We start from the raw sequence: 23,036 nt of genomic DNA on the forward strand, positions 1-23,036 counted from the left end.
AGGATAGTATTCCAGATATGAAGTTATTACAGCTGTTCAATACTTCACCTAAACTGGGTAAAGAAAAATAAAACTTCAATGGCAGGTGGAGCCATGGTATACCTGGCAACCATTGTGACGTTCCATTTGGTGCTTCCATCCGCCTCCCCCCCCTCCCAAAAAAATTAAATTGGAATTACAGTGACATTGGCAATCAGTTTAAATAAATAGCCACAATGAAATAGTGGCCATAAACATTATTTAAATAAATTAATACAAATAAAATATGTTTGGGGTGTTCTGAGATCAGCTACTATACTTTTAGCCCTCTTCTAGATTTGCACTGTAGCAAAGATGATATTTTATTCCTTTAACATTCTGAATGTGGTACTGAGACTTTTCTGTTTTTAAGAAATATTTCAATCATGGACACATTTTGTTAAAAGATAAGAGAATGCCCTTTAAATGGCATTGTGCAATTATTTTTTCACAGCTAAAGAAACGTGTTACAACATTTTTAAAAAAATCCTACCAGTAAATACAACAGGGGTTTTAAGAAACAATGCAGTTACTCTAAAATTCATAACTTTTAATCATTCTTGTTTACAAAAAGAGCTATATCAATGTCATCCAATTAGATAAACATCACATGACCTGAACAGTTTCATTTAGTTTATAGTTAGGAGAATAATATAATTGAAGGCTTCCCCTTCAATTATGAGTTACAACATGTAGGTTATTCACCTAGTTTGTGATATACTATTTTCTAGATTAAATATTTTTTATCTGCAAAAGTGACAATGAATGCATTTCCTTATGTGTAGTTTACACAAGATAAAAACAATGTTACAATGTGTGAGTTTTGCCTATATTGTGTTGGATAATTTTACTTTAATTTGGAGAGAAAACTCCTCAACACCAATGGGATTAAATTTGGCCCAATGATGTGAGAAATGCAACCAAATCAATGAACTCATAGGTATGCAGAAAGAGATAGAGTGAATTAAAAGTCAGATGTCATTTGTATTTTACTCTAATTTCAGGTTGTTCACACCTAATCTGGTCCCTCCAAAGATCCCTGATGGAGAGAGAGTAGACTTTGATGTGAGTATTCTTGGGCCATTCCTTTGGCCCAAACTAGTTCTTCCTTATCCCTAGAGCTCTTTGAAAGAGTAGTCCAAATCTTGCTACACTTTTGTTGCCCTGCAGGATATTCACCGGAAGCGAATGGAAAAAGATCTGAATGAATTGCAAGCTCTAATTGAGGCTCATTTTGAGAATCGAAAGAAGGAAGAAGAAGAGCTGATCTTCCTCAAGGACAGAATTGTATGTCAGAATTTTATACTTTTTATTTAGACCCTCTTTATGGTCAGACTCAATTCTCCTAACCCCCTTACTAATGATTTAACTGCTTTATGAAAGTCACTGATTTTGCAGTTGTTCGTACATAGCATCAAGACTAGGCTTATTGACAACTTGTGAATCGATTATAACAGTACGTAATTCTAGGCAATGCTATGCAATTCTTCTTAATAGGGAAGGATTGGGAACTGGACTGCACAAGCGGCAGGTGAGTATGTGAGTACGCAAATTTGTGCAAGCATGGGTGCACATGTGATACCATCCCCTCCCACCCAACACCACTGCTGCCATTGCCAGTCCATGCAGCAGAAAGGTTGGGGACTGCTGTATTAAAAGGGAAAGAAAATTGCAGATCTTGATTGATAAAGCAATTCTAGTAAGAAATAATATTTATAGAGAAATGTATGTCCTTAATAAGTACATTCAGGACAGTAGTTATCATATCCCATCTTTATTGTTAGGCGAAATGATTTGCAATTATTATTATTTATTTATGTACAACAATAACTTCTATGCCACTTCAGCTGAACTAATGTAATTGTAGTTTAAGTGTCAACAGTTCTTGTCCCTTCTCCATTGACAGCATCAAATTTTAACATAAATCCTAAATGATTGGGCCACAAGTCTTTGTCCAGGAAGATATATTGAAAATTAAGCTTGCTTTATATAGGAGCAGCGGCGAGCTGAACGAGCTGAACAACAACGGATCCGTAGTGAGCGAGAGAAGGAACGCCAGGCCCGTCTGGCTGTGAGTCTATCCAACATTTATGGTGTACTTTCTTAAGTGTAACTAGTGGAAGTAACTTACTTTTCTCACTTTTTAATTATAGTCATTGTTCAATAGTATCAATATTATCAGTCACAGCGAACATTTGGGGTTAATGCTTAATATTCCATTCACGTTGACTTGGCAGAAACATAACCGAATTGTTTTCACATTAATGCTTATTCAATGCTTACTCAGTTCATCAAGCTGAACTGTTTTGGGAGGTGATTATTGGCTTTGATAAAATTATTGTCCCATAGTTATTGCACAATGATATGATTAAATATCAAATGATGCAGTATGGTTTGATTTTTTTTAAAATTCAGAGGACAAGATGGCGCTAAATGTCTGACAATATAAATTGCTATATTTATAAATATAAAGTGCTAATTTTCATCAGTTGGTAATAATTGACCAATTACTGTCTATACTTGCAAATTTTATAACTGAAAGCTTTTGCACTATTGAAAATAGATGACAATTCTTGTACCATTTATATTTTGTTCTGTAAGAGTTCTGTACATCCAGTCTGATCCTTTAATTCTTGTCTGGAAACTGGAATCTTAAACCTAATGCTATTCAATTCATAGAGAGAAAAGCCATCGTGACTACTAAATCTTTTTCTAATTGTCTTTTGGTGCAGCTGAACAACTTAAATAAGAACTAATTCAAAATTATCACTGGTCTGCTGAACTTTAGGCAAGAATTAGACTGCTATCATCTGAGTTTACCCATCTATTGGGTAAACATTTGACTTTATTGCACATTTTTTTATCTTTCTGAAATTCATATCTCCTTTCTTGGTAGGAAGAGAGAGCTCGAAAAGAGGAGGAAGAAGCCAGGAAGCGGGCTGAAGAGGATGAGAGGAAGAAAAAAGCTTTCTCCAACATGCTTCATTTTGGAGGCTACCTTCAGAAGGTGGGTATATGACTGTTGTAGCAGGGGACTCCATTGCAAAAAGTTGTATAAACTGTGTATATATTAAATTATATGGATGAAGACACATTTCACAAATACTTGCTATTTAAATGAAATACATTATATATAAGGTGTAAGGTATAAGGTGATGTAGTCTGAGCTGTTTGCTGCCCATATTCTAATTATCCAGTTTCTAATTACAAATTGAAATCCTCTTTTTTTGTCTTTTAATGACCCCACAATCCCTTGCATTGGGGTGGAGTAAGGGAAATTGAATGGAGCTGAGTATTCACTAGCTGGATGCCCTTCTTGTTGCCAATGCAGAGTTCATATTTACTCATAAAATATCAGTGATATTTTACTCATTGTGCCCAGAGAGATATATACCTGCCGCTACCTAGGATTGAACTCACAGCCTCCTGATTGTGAGGCAAGAGCTCTACTTCTAGGCCACTACACCATTCACAAATTCAAAGCCTCTCTCTCCAATTATTTTATTCTTATTTTTTAAACCTTTGAACTGGATTCAATTTGCCTGGCCTTTCAAACAAAAGATTTGAAAATTCCCAAATTTTGAACTCAGCGTCTTCCCTCTGCTCTTGGAAAGATTTGCACTAATCTATAAAGATAATTTAATACCTGCAATGCCCTTTGAAACTTTTTTATCTTTAGTTTTAATCCACGTACCCATAATATTTTGCCCGTGAAATGGCCATTTAATGCATATGTGACTTCTAAGATTCACCACCGGAGCGAAGCAATTTGGTTGAACTTGATAGCCACTGATGTCACTCATGAACTGATTTATTTTAGACAGAGAAGAAAAGTGGGAAAAAACAAACAGAGCGGGAAAAGAAGAAAAAGATCCTCACTGAGCGCCGTAAACCCCTGAATATTGATCATTTGAATGAAGACAAATTGAGGTGAGAGGGGATCTCATTCCTCCGTCAGAAGACATTGCTGGAGGGTCTTCTTTTCTTTAGGAATGGAAAGCAAGAATTGAGGCAAAACTGGGTTTTACCTGCTATTTTTAAAATTTCTTAGATACAACGCATGGCCAGGCACAAAACAAATGTAGCCTAATTTCTGTCATTAATGTCACTCTCTCAGAGGATGGCATGATCCTGTTACAATCAAAAGGGAGCTGATGCTGAACCATTTTCTAGTCCAAGATAAATAAATCCTATTTAATTTGGTTATATAGATGCATACCAAACAGTTTTGCATGACTGGAGAATATTGGGAGACAAATGGTATAAGAAATACTCTATAGCATGGGTGTCAAACATGTGACATCACATTGCTGTCACGTGACACATTGTGAGTTTTTTTCCGTTCGCGGAGCTGGGGTGGGCTTGGTCTATGCATGCTACATCCAGCCTGTGAGCCACCAGTTTGACACCTCTGCTCTACAAGCACAATAAAAGTAAGCATGCACTCAGCCTCTGAAAAGGGGTGAGGAATTTATGGTCTTCCAGAAATTGGTTAACTGCAGTGTGGCAAATGTAACTTCAATATGTATAGGCAAAGTACAAAGCCAACCTGGTGCTAAAATATTAATATATATTAGAGTTCCCTAAGCAAATGACAATAGCCAAACAACTTTGGCTTTAATAAAGCTGAGTAGAATCAAACCTTGTTCGTATTTAGATTGAGATCATCATGGAAGTCCAGGGCAGAGTTTTACACAGGGAAGTAAAAAAAAAATCTGGAAGAAATCAGTCACAAACTAGTTCTATGTAGTTTCCATGAAAACAATAGGCATGTGTTCATGAAGTCCACCAGAAATCAAGATCAAGTCAAGAGACTCTTTAATTTTTCCTAGGTCAATTTTTCCTAGTATATACAAATGTTTTTCTCATCATGTAATTTATCCATGTTTTGACATGTTTACAGTACGTTAAACAGAATTGTCAGTTTGACTGCCCACAATTTGCCTTAAGAGATACTAGCAGGATTATATCTTAAATAGGTGCTACACAATTGTAATGATGACTGGTTGGGCATCAGTCCGAAGAATGTACAGTATTGCTGGCATCTGAGCTTTTAAAAAAAGTCCACTAGAGGGTGCAAAGATCACATGGAAAAAATACACAACTTCAAGAGACTGGTTGAGGGTTTTAGAACATTGTGTCCTGCCAACGGTGGCCAACTTTACAGAAATGATGATGGAGATATTCTCATTTTTTCTCTCTCTTTGTTTTTCCCATATTTTTGATTGTTTGTTTGTTTCCATAGTAATTTAGGGGAGGAAATAATTGTAACCACCTTACAAAGATAGTACAAATTAGTTTACTGTTTGGAAAGTGCATCAGATTTAAGAGGACTTTTGTATGAATTGCTTCTACAATTCTTTTATGGTTTACATGGGCTTTTCTGGGGTTGTGATTTCCAGAGCTTGGACAGAGCCAGATGTGTAGACTGATGAAAAAGAAGGAAAAGAGAGGTCATCAGATTTTCCTCTACAGGGTTGGACTTTTATATGGGCCACAAAATGTGAGGAGGCATGTGCTTCTTACAGGGTTATCCCAAGGGACCAACCACTGAATATTACCATCTACACTGGTTTGTCCCTACTTATCAAAAGGCTGAAAAACCAATCAGCATATGAACTCATTAAATTAAAATGCAATACAATCTCCATTGGCCTTTCTGCTATGGTGAATGGTCATGCATTGGTAAAGGCTGCTCTACAGCAGGACTGTCAAACTCAATTTCATTGAGGGCCGCATCAGGGTTGTGTTTGACTTTGGGGGGACAGGGTGGGTGTGGAGGGCAGCTCAATGTCACTCATGTTGGGGGCACCTATGGTGCCCCAAGTGGTCTGACAGTGAAAATGGGCTGTTGAGATCTGTTTTTGGCTGTGATGACTTCCTACAACCCTCTGCCAGTAAAAAATGGAGCTTGGGAGGGCCAGTCTCCATTTTCACTGGCAGAGGTACCAAGGGCCAGTCCTTTGCCATTTCCAGGGTAGCCCCACAACCCAGATCTAAGCACCCCGTGGGCCAGATCCGGCCCTCAGGCCATGAGTTTGACACCCCTGCTCTAGAGCAACATGCTTCCATTATATGTTTTGCTTAGCTTAGAACTAACATGACTAGTACCTTTATTAATGTTATGTCTTCTCAAATCAGAGAAAAGGCCAAGGAACTGTGGCAGACCATTCATGATCTTGAGGCTGAGAAATTTGATTTACAGGAAAAGTTCAAAAGGCAGAAATATGAGGTAAGTCTAAACAGCGATATCAATTTCTCCACAGCTCTGGATTCTGAGTAGGATAATCAAATGTTACTTCTTACTAAGACTGAGTGAAATTAAAGAAAATTAAAGATTTTGGAACTTTTTAGATTTTTTAAAAATATATTTTGATAACATTTTCATAATTGAAGCCAAGTTATGTCAATGTAGCAGCATGCATTATTAAAAGATCTGTAGTCTGTGCTGTTAACAATCTACAATAGAATAGAATACCTTTTTGGCCAAGTGTGATTGGACATACAAGGAATTTGCCTTGGTGCAAATGTTCTCAGTGAACATTAAAGAAAGACACATTCATCAAGAGTCAAGAATCATAAGGTACAACACTTAATAATAGTCATAGGGTACAATAAGCAATGAAATCATACTAGGAAACAGTCAATAAAAATTGTTAGGATACAAGCAGCAAGGTTACAGTCATACAATCATAAGTGGGAGGGGATGGGTGATAAGGAGTGATGAGAAGATTAATAGTAATAGTACTGCAGATTTAGTAAATAGTTTGACAGTGTTGAGGGAATTATTTGTTTAGCAGAGTGATGGCATTCGGGAAAAAACTGTTCTTGTGTCTAGTTGTTCTGGTGTGCAGTGCTCTATAGCATCATTTTGAGGGTAGGAGTTGAAACAGTTTATGTCTGGGATGTGAGGGGTCTAAAATATTTTCACAGCCATCTTTTTGACTCATTCAGTATACAGGTCCTCAATGGAAGGCATAACTGTTTTTGAAACCACAAAGCAAATCCACCAACAAGTAGAGTAGTGTTTCCATTCCTTTTATGCTCAATTAACTTCCTTTGCTTTGAGGAATATTATTGGGTCATACCTTCATGAAATATTGTTAATGAGAAAATCCTTCATTGGCTTGTATTATTCACATTTCTGTGATCAAGGAATATCAGTCAGAAAGTGGGTGGACTGAAGCAGAATGGACTGAAGAAATCATGTTGATGATTGATCTCAGAGAAAGTTGAATATTTTCCTCATTTGGGTGCTTGAGTAATATTTTCTTTGCACTGAAGTCACTATTGAAAATGAAAAAGGATAAGCTTTCAACACAACCTTGGTATTTGCTTCCCCCTCCCTTTATTTTCACGGCAAAATGACCTATTTTTCCTCCAGACAAGAACAGACAAGCATGAGTAATCTGATGTGACTCATCTGAATGACAACCTAGATTTATTTCCATTTTTGGAACCAACATCATAAGTCAGCACTGAAGACCTCTTTACATGAATGAAGTTACTTCTGTGCTTCAATGAAAAAAAACTTTAAACCTGCTTTCCCCAATCTGAAGAGTTTTATTTGTGCTTGGACTACAATTATCAGAATTTCTCATTGGCAAGGGGAAATCCTAAGATTTGTATTCCCAATGTATGTGGGCAACCCGGGTTAGCAAAGGATATTGGGCATAGGAACAGGAGAAAGAACTTTAGAAATTGGATAAAGAGACTTTCGGTGGAGTTTCTGTTAACGACAGATCAGAGACCTTGATTGTGCACGACTTTGATCCGTGTTTCCCTTGTTGGAAGGGTCCCCATGGGACTGGAGTCATCTCACCCACCTTGGAGGGGTGGGAGAAGAGGGGGAGACCACCAACTGGGTCAAGGGGACCCGCATCTCCCCCCCAGCTAGGTATTACTCCCCTGGAAGACAGGGAGAAATGGCAGTCTAAAATGGCTGCCCTGAAGACAGAAGACTGCCGGGACCCTAAGTTTGCGCTGGAGCAGTGAAGTGGTGAGTGACATGTAAACAGATAAAAGAACTGAATTTTTTCTTAACAACCCCAAGAAGTTGAAAGAAAGTGCCCTCGCACAAGAGTATCACAGTGGTAAACAGAAAATGAGAGGAAAATAAGGACACTTATGTATGGATGAAATGATATTGATATTGAATTAATGAACTGAAATATGAATTGCAAATTTATTTAAAGGTGAATGAAATGGATAATAATATGAGTTAATATTATATAAGGTTAATGGAAATGAAAATATGACTATGTAAAAGTGTTATAATCTGGAAACATGTTGCTCACGTGAAAAGTTGTATAAAATTTAAGAAACAAAAAACGTTTTACAAAAAAAAATGGAAATTGGATAAAGAAATGCTGCCTAGATCAGGGGTCCCCAACCTTTTGGACCTCAGGGACCACTAATTTTAAATCCCACAGACCACCAATATGAATCCAGTGTGCTGCTGGCTGAAGCACTTGGATTCCCAATGACGGGATGGGGTCCTTCAGGCAATACCTGAATTTCTCCTCTTACTAAATATGGCTAAATTCAACATCATATTTGTCTATGAAACATGGCTCAACGCATCTCTCCTTGACTCCCTTACCACAGTAAGAGACTATCACGTTTACCGATCCGATCGTGAAATCAGTAGAGGAGGTGGTGTTGCTATCTTCTATAAAAAGTCCTTACATCTAAAAAACATCCAAGTTACCCAGGAGCTTGCTCTTCCTGAGACCATCATCTGTGAACTATCCTTAAATATCACATTGCGATTCTTACTATGTTACAGAGCACCTGATTATGACATCGAACATGTAAACAAGCTAAATACACTACTAACATGGGCAACATCCTGCCCACATGCTTTTATCTTTCTTGGTGACTTCAATCTACCTCATATTGACCCTAAATGAATGTACAACTGAACCCATACATGCAACCTTCTACAATGCTGTTACAAATCTGGGACTGGAACAACTAGTAACCAACAATACTAGACTAAATAACTGCCTCCATCTCATCTTCTGCAATAGTTTGAATTTAATTTACGGAATACAAACAAAAGGACACTTTTCCAGCAGTGACCACAATATGACTGACTTTTGTCTCAACATATGCCCACACAAAAATCATCACAATGACGTAATCCCCAATTATAATTTCAAAAAAGGCAACTATGATCTTATAGACAACGATCTCTCATCCCTTGATTGGCAATCTCTATTCACTGGATGAAATGCTGTTGAAGACCATTACAACATATTTTTACTTGAAGTCAAAAGAGTCATCAAACTATATGTACCAACAACAACTCCCAAAACAAACAAAAAAAAAAAACAGATTACCCATAACAATAAGGAAACTTTAATCCAAAAAGAGATCACTCTGGCGGAATAACAAATCTGCTCATGTTGCCAATTTCAAAAGCCGATACAAAAATTTATGCCACCAGATAAAGATTGAATGCACCAATTATCACATTAAATAAAAGGAAAATCATCTACGCACCAATTCCACCCGCGCTTTTTACAATTTTGTAAACAACAAACTAAAAGACTCAAGGTCCATCCCACCCTTGAAAGGACTTATTGGTAAAGACTGCAACGACGACACCATTAAAGCCAACATCTTTAGCACATTCTTCAGCTCAGTATTTGAAAACAGCAATGGATCATGCCCAGTATTTCCTAGCCGAACCACAGACAACTACAATGATCTAATACATATTGATTTTACAGAAGACAATGTTGAAAAAGCACTACACAATCTAAAACCACCTCTATTTATTGGACCGGATGGACTATTTGCCTACTTCTTAAACAAGCTATCCACTGCCATAGCTGAATCCTCTAAGCATAATCTTTGAAAAATCTTTCAGGACCAGCTCCTTGCCTAACCTATGGTCACAAACCACGATCATCCCCATCTTCAAAAAGGGAGACCCCAGCCTAGTTCAAAATTACAGACTAATCTCCTTATGCTGCATCACCTGTAAAGTCATGGAATCAATTATTAACCACTCCATTATCCTCCACTTAGAGTCAAACAACCTACTCTCCAATAAACAATTTGGTTTCAGGAAAAAACTATCCTGTAATCTGCAACTCTTACACTGCAAAAACATATGGACTACACAACTTGATAAGGGCAAAACAATAGATACAATCTACATAGACTTCTGTAAAGCCTTTGATTCAGTGGTACATGACAAACTACTTCTAAAACTAAAATCTTATGGTATCTCTGGACACCTGCATAACTGGATAGAAGCATTCCTGTCAAACAGACAACAAATGGTCAAAATTGGGAGCGTCCTATCAAATTCTGTACTTGTCAATAGGGGTGTCCCCTAAGGCAGTCTTCTAGGACCAACTCTCTTCAAACTCTACATAAATGACCTCTTTGATCATATTAAGAGCAACTACGTTCTTTTCGCTGATGATGTAAAGCTGTTCAATACCACAGACAATACTACTACCCTTCAAATGATCTTGACTATGTATCAGAATGGTCAAACAAATGGAAACTTCAAATCTCAACAAATAAATGCTCTGTCTGACATGTTGGCAAAAAAAAATCAGAAAATAAAATACAAGCTGAATAGTCAAGATCTTGTTGATGATCCAAGCTCTGTAAAGGACCTTGGAATACTCATCTCTAATGATATAAGTGCTAGAACCCACTGTAACTACATAGCCAAAAAGGCATTAAGAGTTGTTAACCTAATCCTACATAGCTTTTTCTCTGGTAATATCACACTACTAACTAAAGCATACAAAACATTTGCTAGAGCAATACTCGAATACAGCTCATCAGTCTGGAACCCACATTACGTATCTGATATTAGCACAGTTGAGAAAGTCCAGAAATATCTCACAAGAAGAGTTCTCCACTCCTCTACTCATTGTAGAATACCTTATGCCACCAGACTTAAAATTCTAGACTGAGAAAACCTTAAATTACACCGTCTTCGGTCTGATCTAAGTATGGTATATAAAATCATACATTGCAATGACTTACCTGTCAATGAATATTTCAGCTTCAACCATAACAATACAAGAGCACACAATAGATACAAACTCAAGGTTAACTGCACCAAACTTGATTGCAGGAAATACGACTTCAGCAACAGAATGGTCCATGTCTGAGACTTCTGGTTTGTGCTTCTTTGGTGACAGACCAGAACCTCATCTCTGCGAGGCTTCAATCCATGCTCGCTGTTGGAGTGCCCCGAGCCAGCTGGTTTTGGGGCTAAGCCACCCCATAGAGGTGGTGAAGAAGGGGGAGACTGCCTGCAGGGTTGAGGGGAGCCGCATCTCTCCTCCCCAGCTGGCCATTACTCCCTTTCCTGAAGGTGGTTGTAGCGGTGATCAGAAATGGCCACCACAAAGAAGAACTCGACTGGAAAAGAATGTGCAGGAGGAAGATAAGAAGAGAAAGTTTTGGCTGACTGGGTCAAACAGCAAAAGCAACAACATAAGGTACCCTGGAATTTAAATTAAATAACATTGTTCCCAAAGAAGATTTTGAAGCTGCAAAGGAGAGAGAGAGAAGGGAAAAGATTAGTTTTTTTTTCTTTCCTTCCTTATACTGACAGCTATGAGACTTAAGCAAGAAATTGAAAAAAATCCACTTTGACATTAATAGGCATCTAAGCTGAAAATAAAAGTCAAAGGGATAATAAAGATTTCTGGATATTTAAAAGTTTTTAAAAGCAGGAAAGGAGAAAAAAAAAGAATAAAAGGGCAGGATCTGGAAAAATGGAGGAGACTGCCTGGAACTAAGGAATGGAACTGTAACTAAAAGGAACTTACAGTGAAATTTGAACAAGATTCCCCACATTTTAATTGAAACTTGGTAACAAAATAATAGAACCCCAGGAAGAGAAAGTGGAAAAAAGAAGCAAGTAGAAACAGCCTTGGATTATCTGGATTACTTGGTGATTTTTGGTTTTTGCACCTGGATGACTAAAATTAACCGGGTGGTTGTTTAAAAGTCTTTAAAATGGTATCACTCTTAGAAGAACTGAAAATGGAACTTTAAAAATGGAAAGAAGATGTACAAGTAGGGAGAGGTTCTTTTGGCTTCATATTTCAATTCTTAGAAATGGAGATCTGGAACTATTAGAAACAACAAGAAACGCTTGCAGAACAAGAAGATTGGGACAAAGAAGAAGCCATCTTTAATGATCAAATAATTTTAAGTGGGGGGAAAGAAAAGGGGGAAAGAGAGTGAAAGGTTTAAGACTAGAAAAAACAACCAAAAAGAAGAAAAATAATTTGAAAGATAAGTATAATATTAGAAAGCAACAGAAGAGGGGATTACAGATGAGAGAGTTAGAAGTAGAGATGAGGGGGTAAAAGGGGAGGGAGAAGAAGAGGGGAAGAAGGCAAGGAAAAGAAGTTGTAAAAGATAGAAACAAGAAATAGAGAAACAGGGAAAAGATATAAGGATTGTAACCAAAAGCTTGTTTAGAGATAATGGGTGAAAATTTAATTGCAAAAGGGATTCTGCAAAGGTACATAAGATAGCATTGTTATATTATAAACAGAAATAATTTTAGAAAAGATGATTAAAATGATGGATAAAATATTTACTGTAATGTAGTTGAATGTTTGATAATAAATAAATGAATTAAAATGACTGAGAGAATTAAATGGGAACATTTTTAATTGTTAGTAATGATTTATAAAAATATAAGTGAGAAATATGGAAAAAAAAGAATTAACTGGAAAGTTTATAAGTGTTCCCAAGGAAGTATGATATTTAATTGAAAAGAACTGTTAAAGATGTTAAGATTTTAATGAATATTAATGATAGAATTGAATTGGAATGGAATGTGTGCTTTATTTACATATATATATATATTTTTCTTTTTAAGAATATAGTGTGTATTTTAAGAATGTACCAAGCAGAATTCAGTTGGAAGTTATGTATTATATTGAATGCTATAATCTTAAAGGTATACATTGAAGCTTAAATAAGAGTTTGAATGGATAAAATTAAAAGGTATAAAGGTGTCATACTCCAGTTGGTAACTACAGGGAAAAATTTGTTTAATGAGAAAAGATAATATGAAATTGAAACAGGACAGACAAAAGTATAAATATAATGATTGAGATGAGATAATTAAAATAAAGTTGAGAAAATTAAAAGAGGGGAAAAACTATGTAGAAAATATAAAACGGTAACAAATTATGGAATAGAATATAAAAATGAGCATGAAATTGAGTTTGGTGTCCGTATGAAGAAGTGATAACCTGGGACCATGCTATTTTCAAAAAAGATGTTTTATTTGTATTTTGTTTTTGTGAAAACCCAAATAAAACTTTCAAAGAAAAAAAAAAGAATGGTCAATGTCTAGAATACTCTACCTGACTCTGTGGTTTCTTCCCCAAACCCCCAAAACTTTAACCTTAGACTGTCTACTATTGACCTCACCCCTTTCCTAAGAGGTCTATAGGGGGCATGCATAAGCGCACCAACATGCCTACCGTCCCTCTCCTATTGTTTCTTTTATTTTTCTTATATGTACCCATTTTATGTATTCATAACTATGTATATACTTATACCTATTATCTTGTAAGCGATTGACAAATCAAATAAATCAAATCAAATCAAATCACTTAGCTTGGCCACCTGTTTCTGCAACCTCAAAGAGCTATTTGGACCCGTTTTCCAAAGAAAACAAAATACCATGATCTCTCATCTCCCTCTTCCTCTCATTGCGTGTGCATGCGTGTGTGTGTATATATATATGTGTGTGTGTGTGTGTGTGTGTATATATATATATATATATATATATATATATGTGTGTGTGTGTGTGTGTGTGTGTGTATATATGTGTGTATGTATATATATATGTGTGTGTGTGTGTGTGTGTGTGTGTGTGTATGTATATGTATATGTGTATGTGTATATATATATATATATATATATATATATATGTATATGGATCTTTGGTTATTGGGTTTTCTCCCACATAAGATTGGAGGTATCTAGGCAACGTTTCGATGAAGTCTCATTCATCATCTTCAGGCTTGTGTCTTTGGCTCTGTGCTTCTCAGAGTGAGCAACTGCAAGCTCACATTACTCCAAGAAGCACAATATGCTGAAGACACAAACCTGAAGTATGAATGGACTTATCTATGTATTTATGCAGGAGCATTCAGCTTTGTTCCAGGTATTTTCCACGTCATTGTAGTTGTGCTTTTAAAGTTGTAGCACATACATGTTTCACACACACACACACACACACACATCTCACACACACACACATATATATATATATATATATTATGTATATATGTATATATCTCAGCTTTGTTCAGGTATTTTTTTATAGTGGCTTTCAGATTGTAAACGTTTCAGCAGGCAGCCATCATTGCTGTGTTCGTCAGAATGGACTTTCTTCACCGTTTCTGTTTTAAATTTGGTTAGTTCTATTGGTCTCCTGATTGGAGTTTTGGTCTGTGTTTATTGGTCTTGGAGTTTGCTGTGTTCTGCTTGATTGGTGTTTCTAATATCTCCTGTCTGTTTTTGGCTCTTTTTGTCTCTTGATTGGCTGGCAACATTGTGTTACTTTATTGGAGGTCTTTAGTGCAGCTTGGCTCTGGGTGAATGGACGGCTATCATTAGTTAGGAAGCTAGGTTTCATCTTTGCAAAGAGATCCAACAGACAATCATCCCAAGAGAAAAATCTTCCAGATGCCCCAAACTATACGGCCTCCCAAAAATACACAAAGAAGGCATACCTCTCAGACTCAAAGTCAGCTCCAGAGGAGCACCACTACAAAACCTAGCCAAATACTTATCAAAACAGCTACAGCCCCATGCTGAAACAGCAGCTTCACATGTACAAAACTCATACCACTTCTTGGAAATGATCAAAGATCTACATGTGGAGCAAGAAGATCTGCTTGTAAGTTTTGACGTGGTTTCACTATTCACTCAAGACCCGATAAAAGAGACCCTTGAAATCATCAAAAATAAATACCAACCAGCTAAACACCGCATGGAACTAACAGAACACTGCTTAACCAACACATATTTCATATACAAAGGACAAAGATACAAACAAATTGAAGGAGCCCCTATGGGATCAACACTGTCACCCGTCATTGCAAACCTGTTCATGGAAGAATTCGAATCCAGAGCCCTGGCCAATGCCACCCACAAACCCAAACTATGGTTAAGATACATCGATGACACATTTGTGATTTGGCCCCATGGAAAAGAAAACCTAAACAATTTCCTAACATACCTAAACAGCACACCCCCCAAAATCAAGTTCACCATGGAAACAGAAACAAACAAACAACTACCATTCCTAGATGTACTAATCTACAAACAAACAGATGGCACACTAGGACACAACGTATACCAGAAGAAAACACACACTAACCTCTACCTCAATGCCCAATCCCACCACCACCCAGCACAGATAAACTCCGTGGCTAAAACACTAATTACTAGAACCAAACACCTGGCAGACAACACACACATTAAGACTGAACTATGCACCCTGACTAAGGTACTGACAGCCAACAGCTTCCACAAAAGCAAAATCACCAGCTTGATCCACAAAAACACACTGAGACATAATAGAGACCCAGAAGATGAACAGACCTATGGAACAGCTGTCCTGCCCTACATAAGAGGTACTACAGACAAAATTAGTAAGATACTGCACAGACATCACATCAAAACTGTCTTCAAAACAGACAGAAAAATAGCAGCCATCCTTAGAAACCCCAAAGATAAAATTGGAAAACCAAGGCATATACGAAGTCCCCTGTGCATCATGCCCGGTGACATATATTGGACAGACCAATAGAAGAATAAGTACCCGCCTGGATGAACACAAAAATGCAGTAAAAAAGCTGGAACACACTTCCTCACTAGTCCAACACATGGAAGCCACAGGTCATAGCATCAACTTCAATGGCACCAAAACCCTAGCCACTATAGAAAACCCCAGCCACAGAATCATCAGAGAAGCCATAGAGATTGAAAAAAGACCAGAAAGCATGAATAGAAGAGATGATTTCACCAGACTGTCAATCATTTGGAAGCCTGCACTCACAAACAAAAAAATCTCCACACCACAAGCCAGGCAAACACCTGGGCATAGACAGATCCCCCCTGATACCTCCAGCTCAAACACACCCCAACCAGGCACCCAGATGAAACCTAGCTTCCTAACTAATGATAGCCATCCATTTACCTGGAGCCAAGCTGCACTAAAGGCCTCCAATAAAGTAACACAATGTTGCCAGCCAATCAAGAGACAAAAAGAGCCAAAAAACAGACAGGAGATATTAGAAACACCAATCAAGCAGAACACAGCAAACTCCAAGACCAATAAACACAGACCAAGACTCCCAACCAATCAGGGTGAAGAAAAAACCATTCTGGCACAGCAATAGGCTGCCCCAAATTTAAATCTGAAACCACTATAAAACCCTGACTCACAGATGAACACTATACAGAAGCATGATGATGGCAGATGAGATTCTGCTGAAACGTCGCTACAACTTTAAAAGCACAACTACAATGACGTGGGAAAATACCTGAACAAAGCTGAATGCCATACATGTAAGTACCCATGAAAACTTAAGAAAATATGTATGTATGTATGTATGTATATATGTATGTATGTATGTATATATTTTCTTAATTTGTTTTATATCTATCTATCTATCTATCTATCTATCTATCTATCTATCTATCTATCTATCTATCTATCTATCTACATACATATATTCATAGATTTTCACAGGTACAGGTATGCAGGTCTTGGCGTGTTCAGGTCTTTTCCCATGTAAGATTGAGAGCATCTTAGCAACGTTTCGACAAGGTCCCATTCGCCATCTTCAGGCTGGTGCTTTCGGCTTTGTACTTGTGCGAGCAAAGCATGACCAGAGCTGCCATCTCCCTATATACTGTTGGGGAGGTTGGCTGTGTTGTCATTTCTTGATTGGTTGATGGAGTTGATGTTTGCAGATTGGCTGGCTTTTTCGTAAGAACATGTGTGGCTGAGGTATTGGCTGTGTGTCTATCAGCCTCCTGTGTTGTAACGACCTGGGTAATGGGCTGTGTGATGACCTTCTGAGTTCTATTGTTGTGGCATCCTGGGTCTTGTGCTATAATCTCCTGGGTCATTGGCTGTGTTGAAATATCCTGAGGTTTTGTGTTGTAACCTCCTGAGTTCTGTGATGTGATATCCCAAACCCATCCCATAGATGAAAGACAACCACCATCCAGAAACCAGACCATGGCTGCATCACCAGCTGCCACACACCCTGACCGCTAAACCAAGCAAATGGACACATGCCATGAACACATATTCAGGCCTCAAACTCAGAGCCAAACCAAAACCCGGAACATCACATCACAGCCACCCACTCAGGATATCACATCTCTCACATGAGATTGACTTTAAAAATACCAGAACTATCGCCAAAACCGAACACTTCAACAACAGAATAATCAGAGAAGCCATAGAGATAGAAAAACACCCACACAGCATGAATAAACGAGATGATACCTCCCGCCTACCAGCCATTTGGAAATCCGCCCTCATTAACAAACAAGTACCTAACATGAAGAATGACACCAGACCCACACCCACGAGGGCCACACAAGATGCTACCACCACACTTCCACGTAGAAAGCAGACTCACACCCACACAGAAGATGAGACATGACCACAGACCAGAAGCCATACTGCAGCTGCATCCCTACCCACTTCAAACTCCTCCGACCCCTACATGAAGCGAACTGATGCCCATCATGAAGATGTGGCACGACCATGAACGCGAAGCCAAACAACAGGATCACAGCTCACCAGCTCAAATCCTCCAGCAACTAAGACTAACCAGAGCACAACCAAGCCTCCACCTGAACAGAACACACCCCCAGCCAATCAGAACACAGCTAACCCCCCACCCAATCAGAACAGAGCCAAGCCCCCACCCAAACAAGTCCCACCCCCACTAGCAGTTAAAAGGAAGAAGCAACTGCAAGCTCACATTACTCCAAGAAGCACAAAACCGAAGACACAAGTCTGAAGATGATGAATGAGACTTCATCGAAACGTCGCCTAGATACTTCCAATTTTATGCAGGAGAAAAACCGAATAACCAAAGATCCACATACAAATACCCGCAAAAACCTCAGAAAACTAATGTGTGTGTGTGTGTACATCATATACATATACATATACATATACATACATACATACATACATACATATATATATATATATTTTCTGAGGTTCTCACGGGTATTTGTATGTGGATCTTTGGTTGTTCGGGTTTTCTCCCGCGTAAGATTCAAAGTATCTAGGCAACGTTTCGATGAAGTCTCATATATATATATGGCCTTCAGCTTTGTTCAGGTATTTTTCCACGTCATTGTAGTTGTGCTTTTAAAGTTGTAGCAACGTTTCAGCAGAATCTCATCTGCCATCATCAGTCTTCTGTATTGTGTTCGTCTGTGAGTCAGACTTTCACAGCCGTTTCTGTTTTAAATTTGGTGTTATCCTATTGCTCTGCCAGAATGTTTTTTTCTTCATCCTGATTGGTTGGGCGTCTTGGTCTGTATTTATTGGTCTTGGAGTTTGCTGTGTTCTGCTTGATGGGTGTTTCTAATATCTTCTGTCTGTTTTGTAGCTTTTTCTTGTCTTGATTGGCTGGCAACGTTGTGTTTCCTATATTGGAAGCTTTTAGTGTGGCTTGGCTCCGAGAAGGAGCCCCTATGGGATCACCACTGTCACCCGTCATTGCAAACCTGTTCATGGAAGAATTCGAATCCAGAGCCCTAGCCAATGCCACCCACAAACCGAAACTATGGTTAAGATATATCGATGACACATTTGTGATTTGGCCCCATGGAAAAGAAAACCTAAACAATTTCCTAACACATCTAAACAGCACACACCCCAAAATCAAATTCACCATGGAAACAGAAACAAACAAACAACTACCATTCCTAGATGTACTAATCTATAAAAAAAACAGATGGCACACTAGGACACACCATATACCAGAAGAAAACAGACACCAACCGCTACCTCAATGCCCAATCCCACCACCACCCAGCACAGATAAACTCTGTGGCCAAAACACTAATTGCCAGAACCAAATGCCTGGCAGACAAGACACACATAAAGACTGAACTATGCACCCTGACTAAAGTACTGACAGCTAACGACTTCCACAAAAGCAAAATTACTGGCCTGATCCACAAAAACACACTGAGACATAATAGAGACCCAGAAGATGAACAGACCTATGGAACAGCTGTCCTGCCCTACATAAGAGGTACTACAGACAAAATTAGTAAGATACTGTACAGACATCATATCAAGACTGCCTTCAAAACTGACAGAAAAATAGCAGCCATCCTAAGAAACCCCAAAGATAAAATTTACCTGGAAAACCAAGGCATATATGAAGTCCCCTGTGCATCATGCCCTGCCACATACATTGGACGGACCAATAGAAGAATAAGTACCCGCCTGGATGAACACAAAAATGCAGTAAAAAAGCTGGAACACACTTCCTCACGAGCAACAGGTCATAGCATCGACTTCAATGGCACCAAAACCCTAGCCACTATAGAAAACCCCAGCTACAGAATTATCAGAGAAGCCATAGAGATTGAAAAAAGACCTGAAAGCATGAATAGAATAAATGACTCCACCAGACTGTCAATTATCTGGAAGCCCACACTCACAAACAAAAAAAAAATCCCCACACCACAAGCCAGGTAAACACTTGGGCACAAACAGAACCCCCTGATACCTCCAGCTCAAACACACCCCAACCAGGCACCCAGATGAAACCTAGCTTCCTAATAAATGATAGCCGTCCATTTACTCAGAGCCAAGCCGCACTAAAAGCCTCCAATACAGGAAATACAATGTTGCCAGCCAATCAAGACAAAGAAAAGCTACAAAACAGACAGAAGATATTAGAAACACCAATCAAGCAGAACACAGCAAACTCCAAGACCAATAAACACAGATCAAGACTCCCAACCAATGAGGATGAAGAAAAAAACATCCTGGCACAGCAGTAGGGTAGCACCAAATTTAAAACAGAAATGGCTGTGAAAGTCTGACTCACAGACGAACACAATACAGAAGCTTGATGATGGCAGATGAGATTCTGCCGAAACGTTGCTACAACTTTAGCAAGCAGAACTATAATGACGTGGGAAAATACCCAAACAAAGCTGAATACCATACATATAGATACCCGTGAACACTTAAGAAAACAAACATATATATCTCACACACCTCTCTTTCTCTCTCTCTCACACAATACATACCTCTCATTTCTCTCTCTCTCTCTCTCTCTCTCTCATCTCTCTCTCTCTTTCTCTCATTTCTTTCTCTCTTTCTTTCATCTCTCTCACTCACACACACACCTCATCTTTCTCTCATATCTCTCTCTCTCCTCTCTCTCTCTCTCTCTCACACACACCTCTCTCTCTCATTTCTCTCTCTCTCTCTCATCTCTCTCTCTTTCACCCCTCTCTCTCTCATCTCTCTCAGCTGGGCCAGCCAGTGTTTTGGGGCAGAGAGGAAGTCGCGTGTCTCCCAGTCGCACAGCACCCCAAAAGGCTGGAAGAAATGCCTGGGAGACCCAGCAAGAGATGAAGCTTCGATCCCACTCTGGAATATGGAGCAAATCTCCACCGCCTGCCCTTCCCTTCTCAGGCCAGGAGAGGAGTGAGTGGGAGGGGTGGGTAAGGGCCAGAGCCAGCCAGTGGTGGATTCAGTCAACAGGAAGCCACAGCAGGGGGAAGAAAGAGCCACGGCTTGCCGACAGCTGTTGCTTCGCACCACCTGTGCTGCCACCCCCACCTCCCCTTGCCACAACAGCACCATTACCTCATTCCGGCTGGTAAGGGCTACGCTACTCCTTGCATCTTGCAACTCCTGCAAAGTTGCAAGTTGCACATGCCTCCCTCTATGCCGCAGATTTCCAGCCCCGCCAGGATTATGGTTGATCCCATAATCCAGAGCTCTACTCATTGCTAATCCTGGAGCAGCTGCTCCATCCGGATGCATGACGGATGACCAAAACTTTTTCACGGACCACCAGTGGTCCATGGACCACTGGTTAGGGACCTCTGGCCTAGATAATGGTCAGATAAGAGAGAGTCTAGCCCGCACTGCATAATGGGCAGGGAAAGAGGCAGAGAGGAAACTCTCCCTAGCTTCTCAGACTGTAAAAGTGGCAGTATGATATTTCAACCTTCAGACTTGCGAAATGGATGTCAGCTTTCCCAGGCAGACCAGACAGGAAACAAATTCATTGTAAAGCTCTATTAACAGAATTTTGCAAGTCTGAAGGCCCATTTTGCAAACCCGAGGTTTCCTACAAACCTCATGGCACTTCTATTTCTGCATGCACAGATCCATTTGTCTACATAAGAATGTATAATCAAAAAATGATTTTGCTGTTAATATTTATGATCAGCTATCTTTATTGATGCTATTCAAGTATCATAACTGAATATTTAATATTTGTTTCTCAGGATCACCCTCTTTGTGTTTCTTTTTGTTATGTATTGAATATACATGTATATATAGTTGTGTTAAGCACCGCCAAAGTAAAACTAACCTTTAGGTGACTGTTAACTAACTGTTAACTCCAACTATTTTGGAGGGAAACTTAGAACATTCATATTTGGGCGGGCTTTTTCAAGTATTATGATTGGTTAAGGCCCTATAGGCCTAGATTATAAATAATAGGCATTTGCTTGCTGTTCCTTAGTTCCAGTTTTGAGTCAATGAATGTTGTAGTAGCTGTGCTGGTCTGCTTCTTTCCTAGTGAAGCCCATTACACAATACTTTTAATATTTCCTTTGAAATGTTTTAATGTTTATACAAGTAATGAGTTCTTTATTCAGCGTTTGGTGAGGGAGAGTGAAACGCTTCACTTAACTTCCAATAAAAATTGCTTGCCGTTTTTTTAAATGTTTAATTGTAATTTTCTTGTTTAAGCCATTGAGAATTGGGTGCATACAAGTTTCATACTTTTTTATTAATAGTATTTTCATTTGATATTCCCTTATACTATTTGTGATCTAAACAAAAAAGCAATAAAAACACAGCATGGCATAAGCCAGTGTTAATATAATCAATATCTAATCCCAGTAGTGTCATAATTTAAATCACTGACAAATACCATCCTGAAAAGTTCTAGCTTCATAAAAGCCTTAAAAATATTTGAATATATTAAATATTTGAAGGCCTCTAAAAACCGCATGGCTTAAGATGGAGTACATTCTAAAGAGTAGGAGCTAGATGGAAGAAAGCTTTGAAATGTGGGGGTGCCTATTCTAAGATAAGAGAAAATTGTGTCATTCTGATTGCATAAGTGAGCCAAGTATGTGGGAATATGAATTACAATTGAGTGGCATTCTTATGTACATGGAAAGTCAGCACCAGCAGTTTAAACAAGTAACACATGTATATAATCAGCCACCTTAACAATTGGCAAAAAGGGGGTGAATTGGGAGATATCCAAATCTATAGAGACCATGCTATTCTGGACTTAACCCAGAACACAGAAAGTAGAGTTAGGAAACTAGGTAGCAAACTGCAATAATAATTCAGGAGAGACACCAAAATAGGAACTAATCAATCATTAGAAATGGCTGAATTCTCCAGAAGTTCAGATGATGAAAGTTAAAAAAAATGTGGATTTATCCATGAAAGGCTGTAATATTCTCCTTTCTCTAACCCTAACCAGATTTCCATACTTACTGCACGCTGTGATGAATTAAGCAAGTAGTAAGTATAGCCTGTTTCCTGGAAACGTCATATATGGTGTGGAGCTATGTATACAACTCCCTGCTCTCAATAGTGTCCTCCAATGTCCCTGTGAAGTCTGGATGCTATCAATGACTTTTCAGATAACTTGTTTTTTGGCATGCTTGCCTGCTTGGTTTGCAATGATTCTTATAATCAAGTTTAAGTCTTGTGAGGTCAAGCAGCC

General features: G+C 38.6%; 1 protein-coding gene across 1 annotated transcript in view; it reads left to right on the top strand.

Moving 5' to 3' along the window:
- Positions 1-23,036, top strand: part of TNNT2 (troponin T2, cardiac type) — a 39,558-nt gene that overhangs the window by 10,818 nt on the left and 5,704 nt on the right. Inside the window, exons 7-12 of the mRNA XM_087930358.1 lie at positions 1,023-1,083; positions 1,189-1,305; positions 2,012-2,089; positions 2,915-3,025; positions 3,839-3,948; positions 6,160-6,250. Coding sequence (XP_087786484.1) covers positions 1,023-1,083; positions 1,189-1,305; positions 2,012-2,089; positions 2,915-3,025; positions 3,839-3,948; positions 6,160-6,250 — 568 coding nt within the window. The remainder of the gene's footprint in view (positions 1-1,022; positions 1,084-1,188; positions 1,306-2,011; positions 2,090-2,914; positions 3,026-3,838; positions 3,949-6,159; positions 6,251-23,036) is intronic.

The sequence above is a fragment of the Pseudonaja textilis genome, chromosome 3 (genome assembly GCF_049901715.1).
Source record: "Pseudonaja textilis isolate UNSWEBS1 chromosome 3, rPseTex1.2, whole genome shotgun sequence".
NCBI classification, from domain to species: Eukaryota; Metazoa; Chordata; class Lepidosauria; order Squamata; family Elapidae; genus Pseudonaja; species Pseudonaja textilis.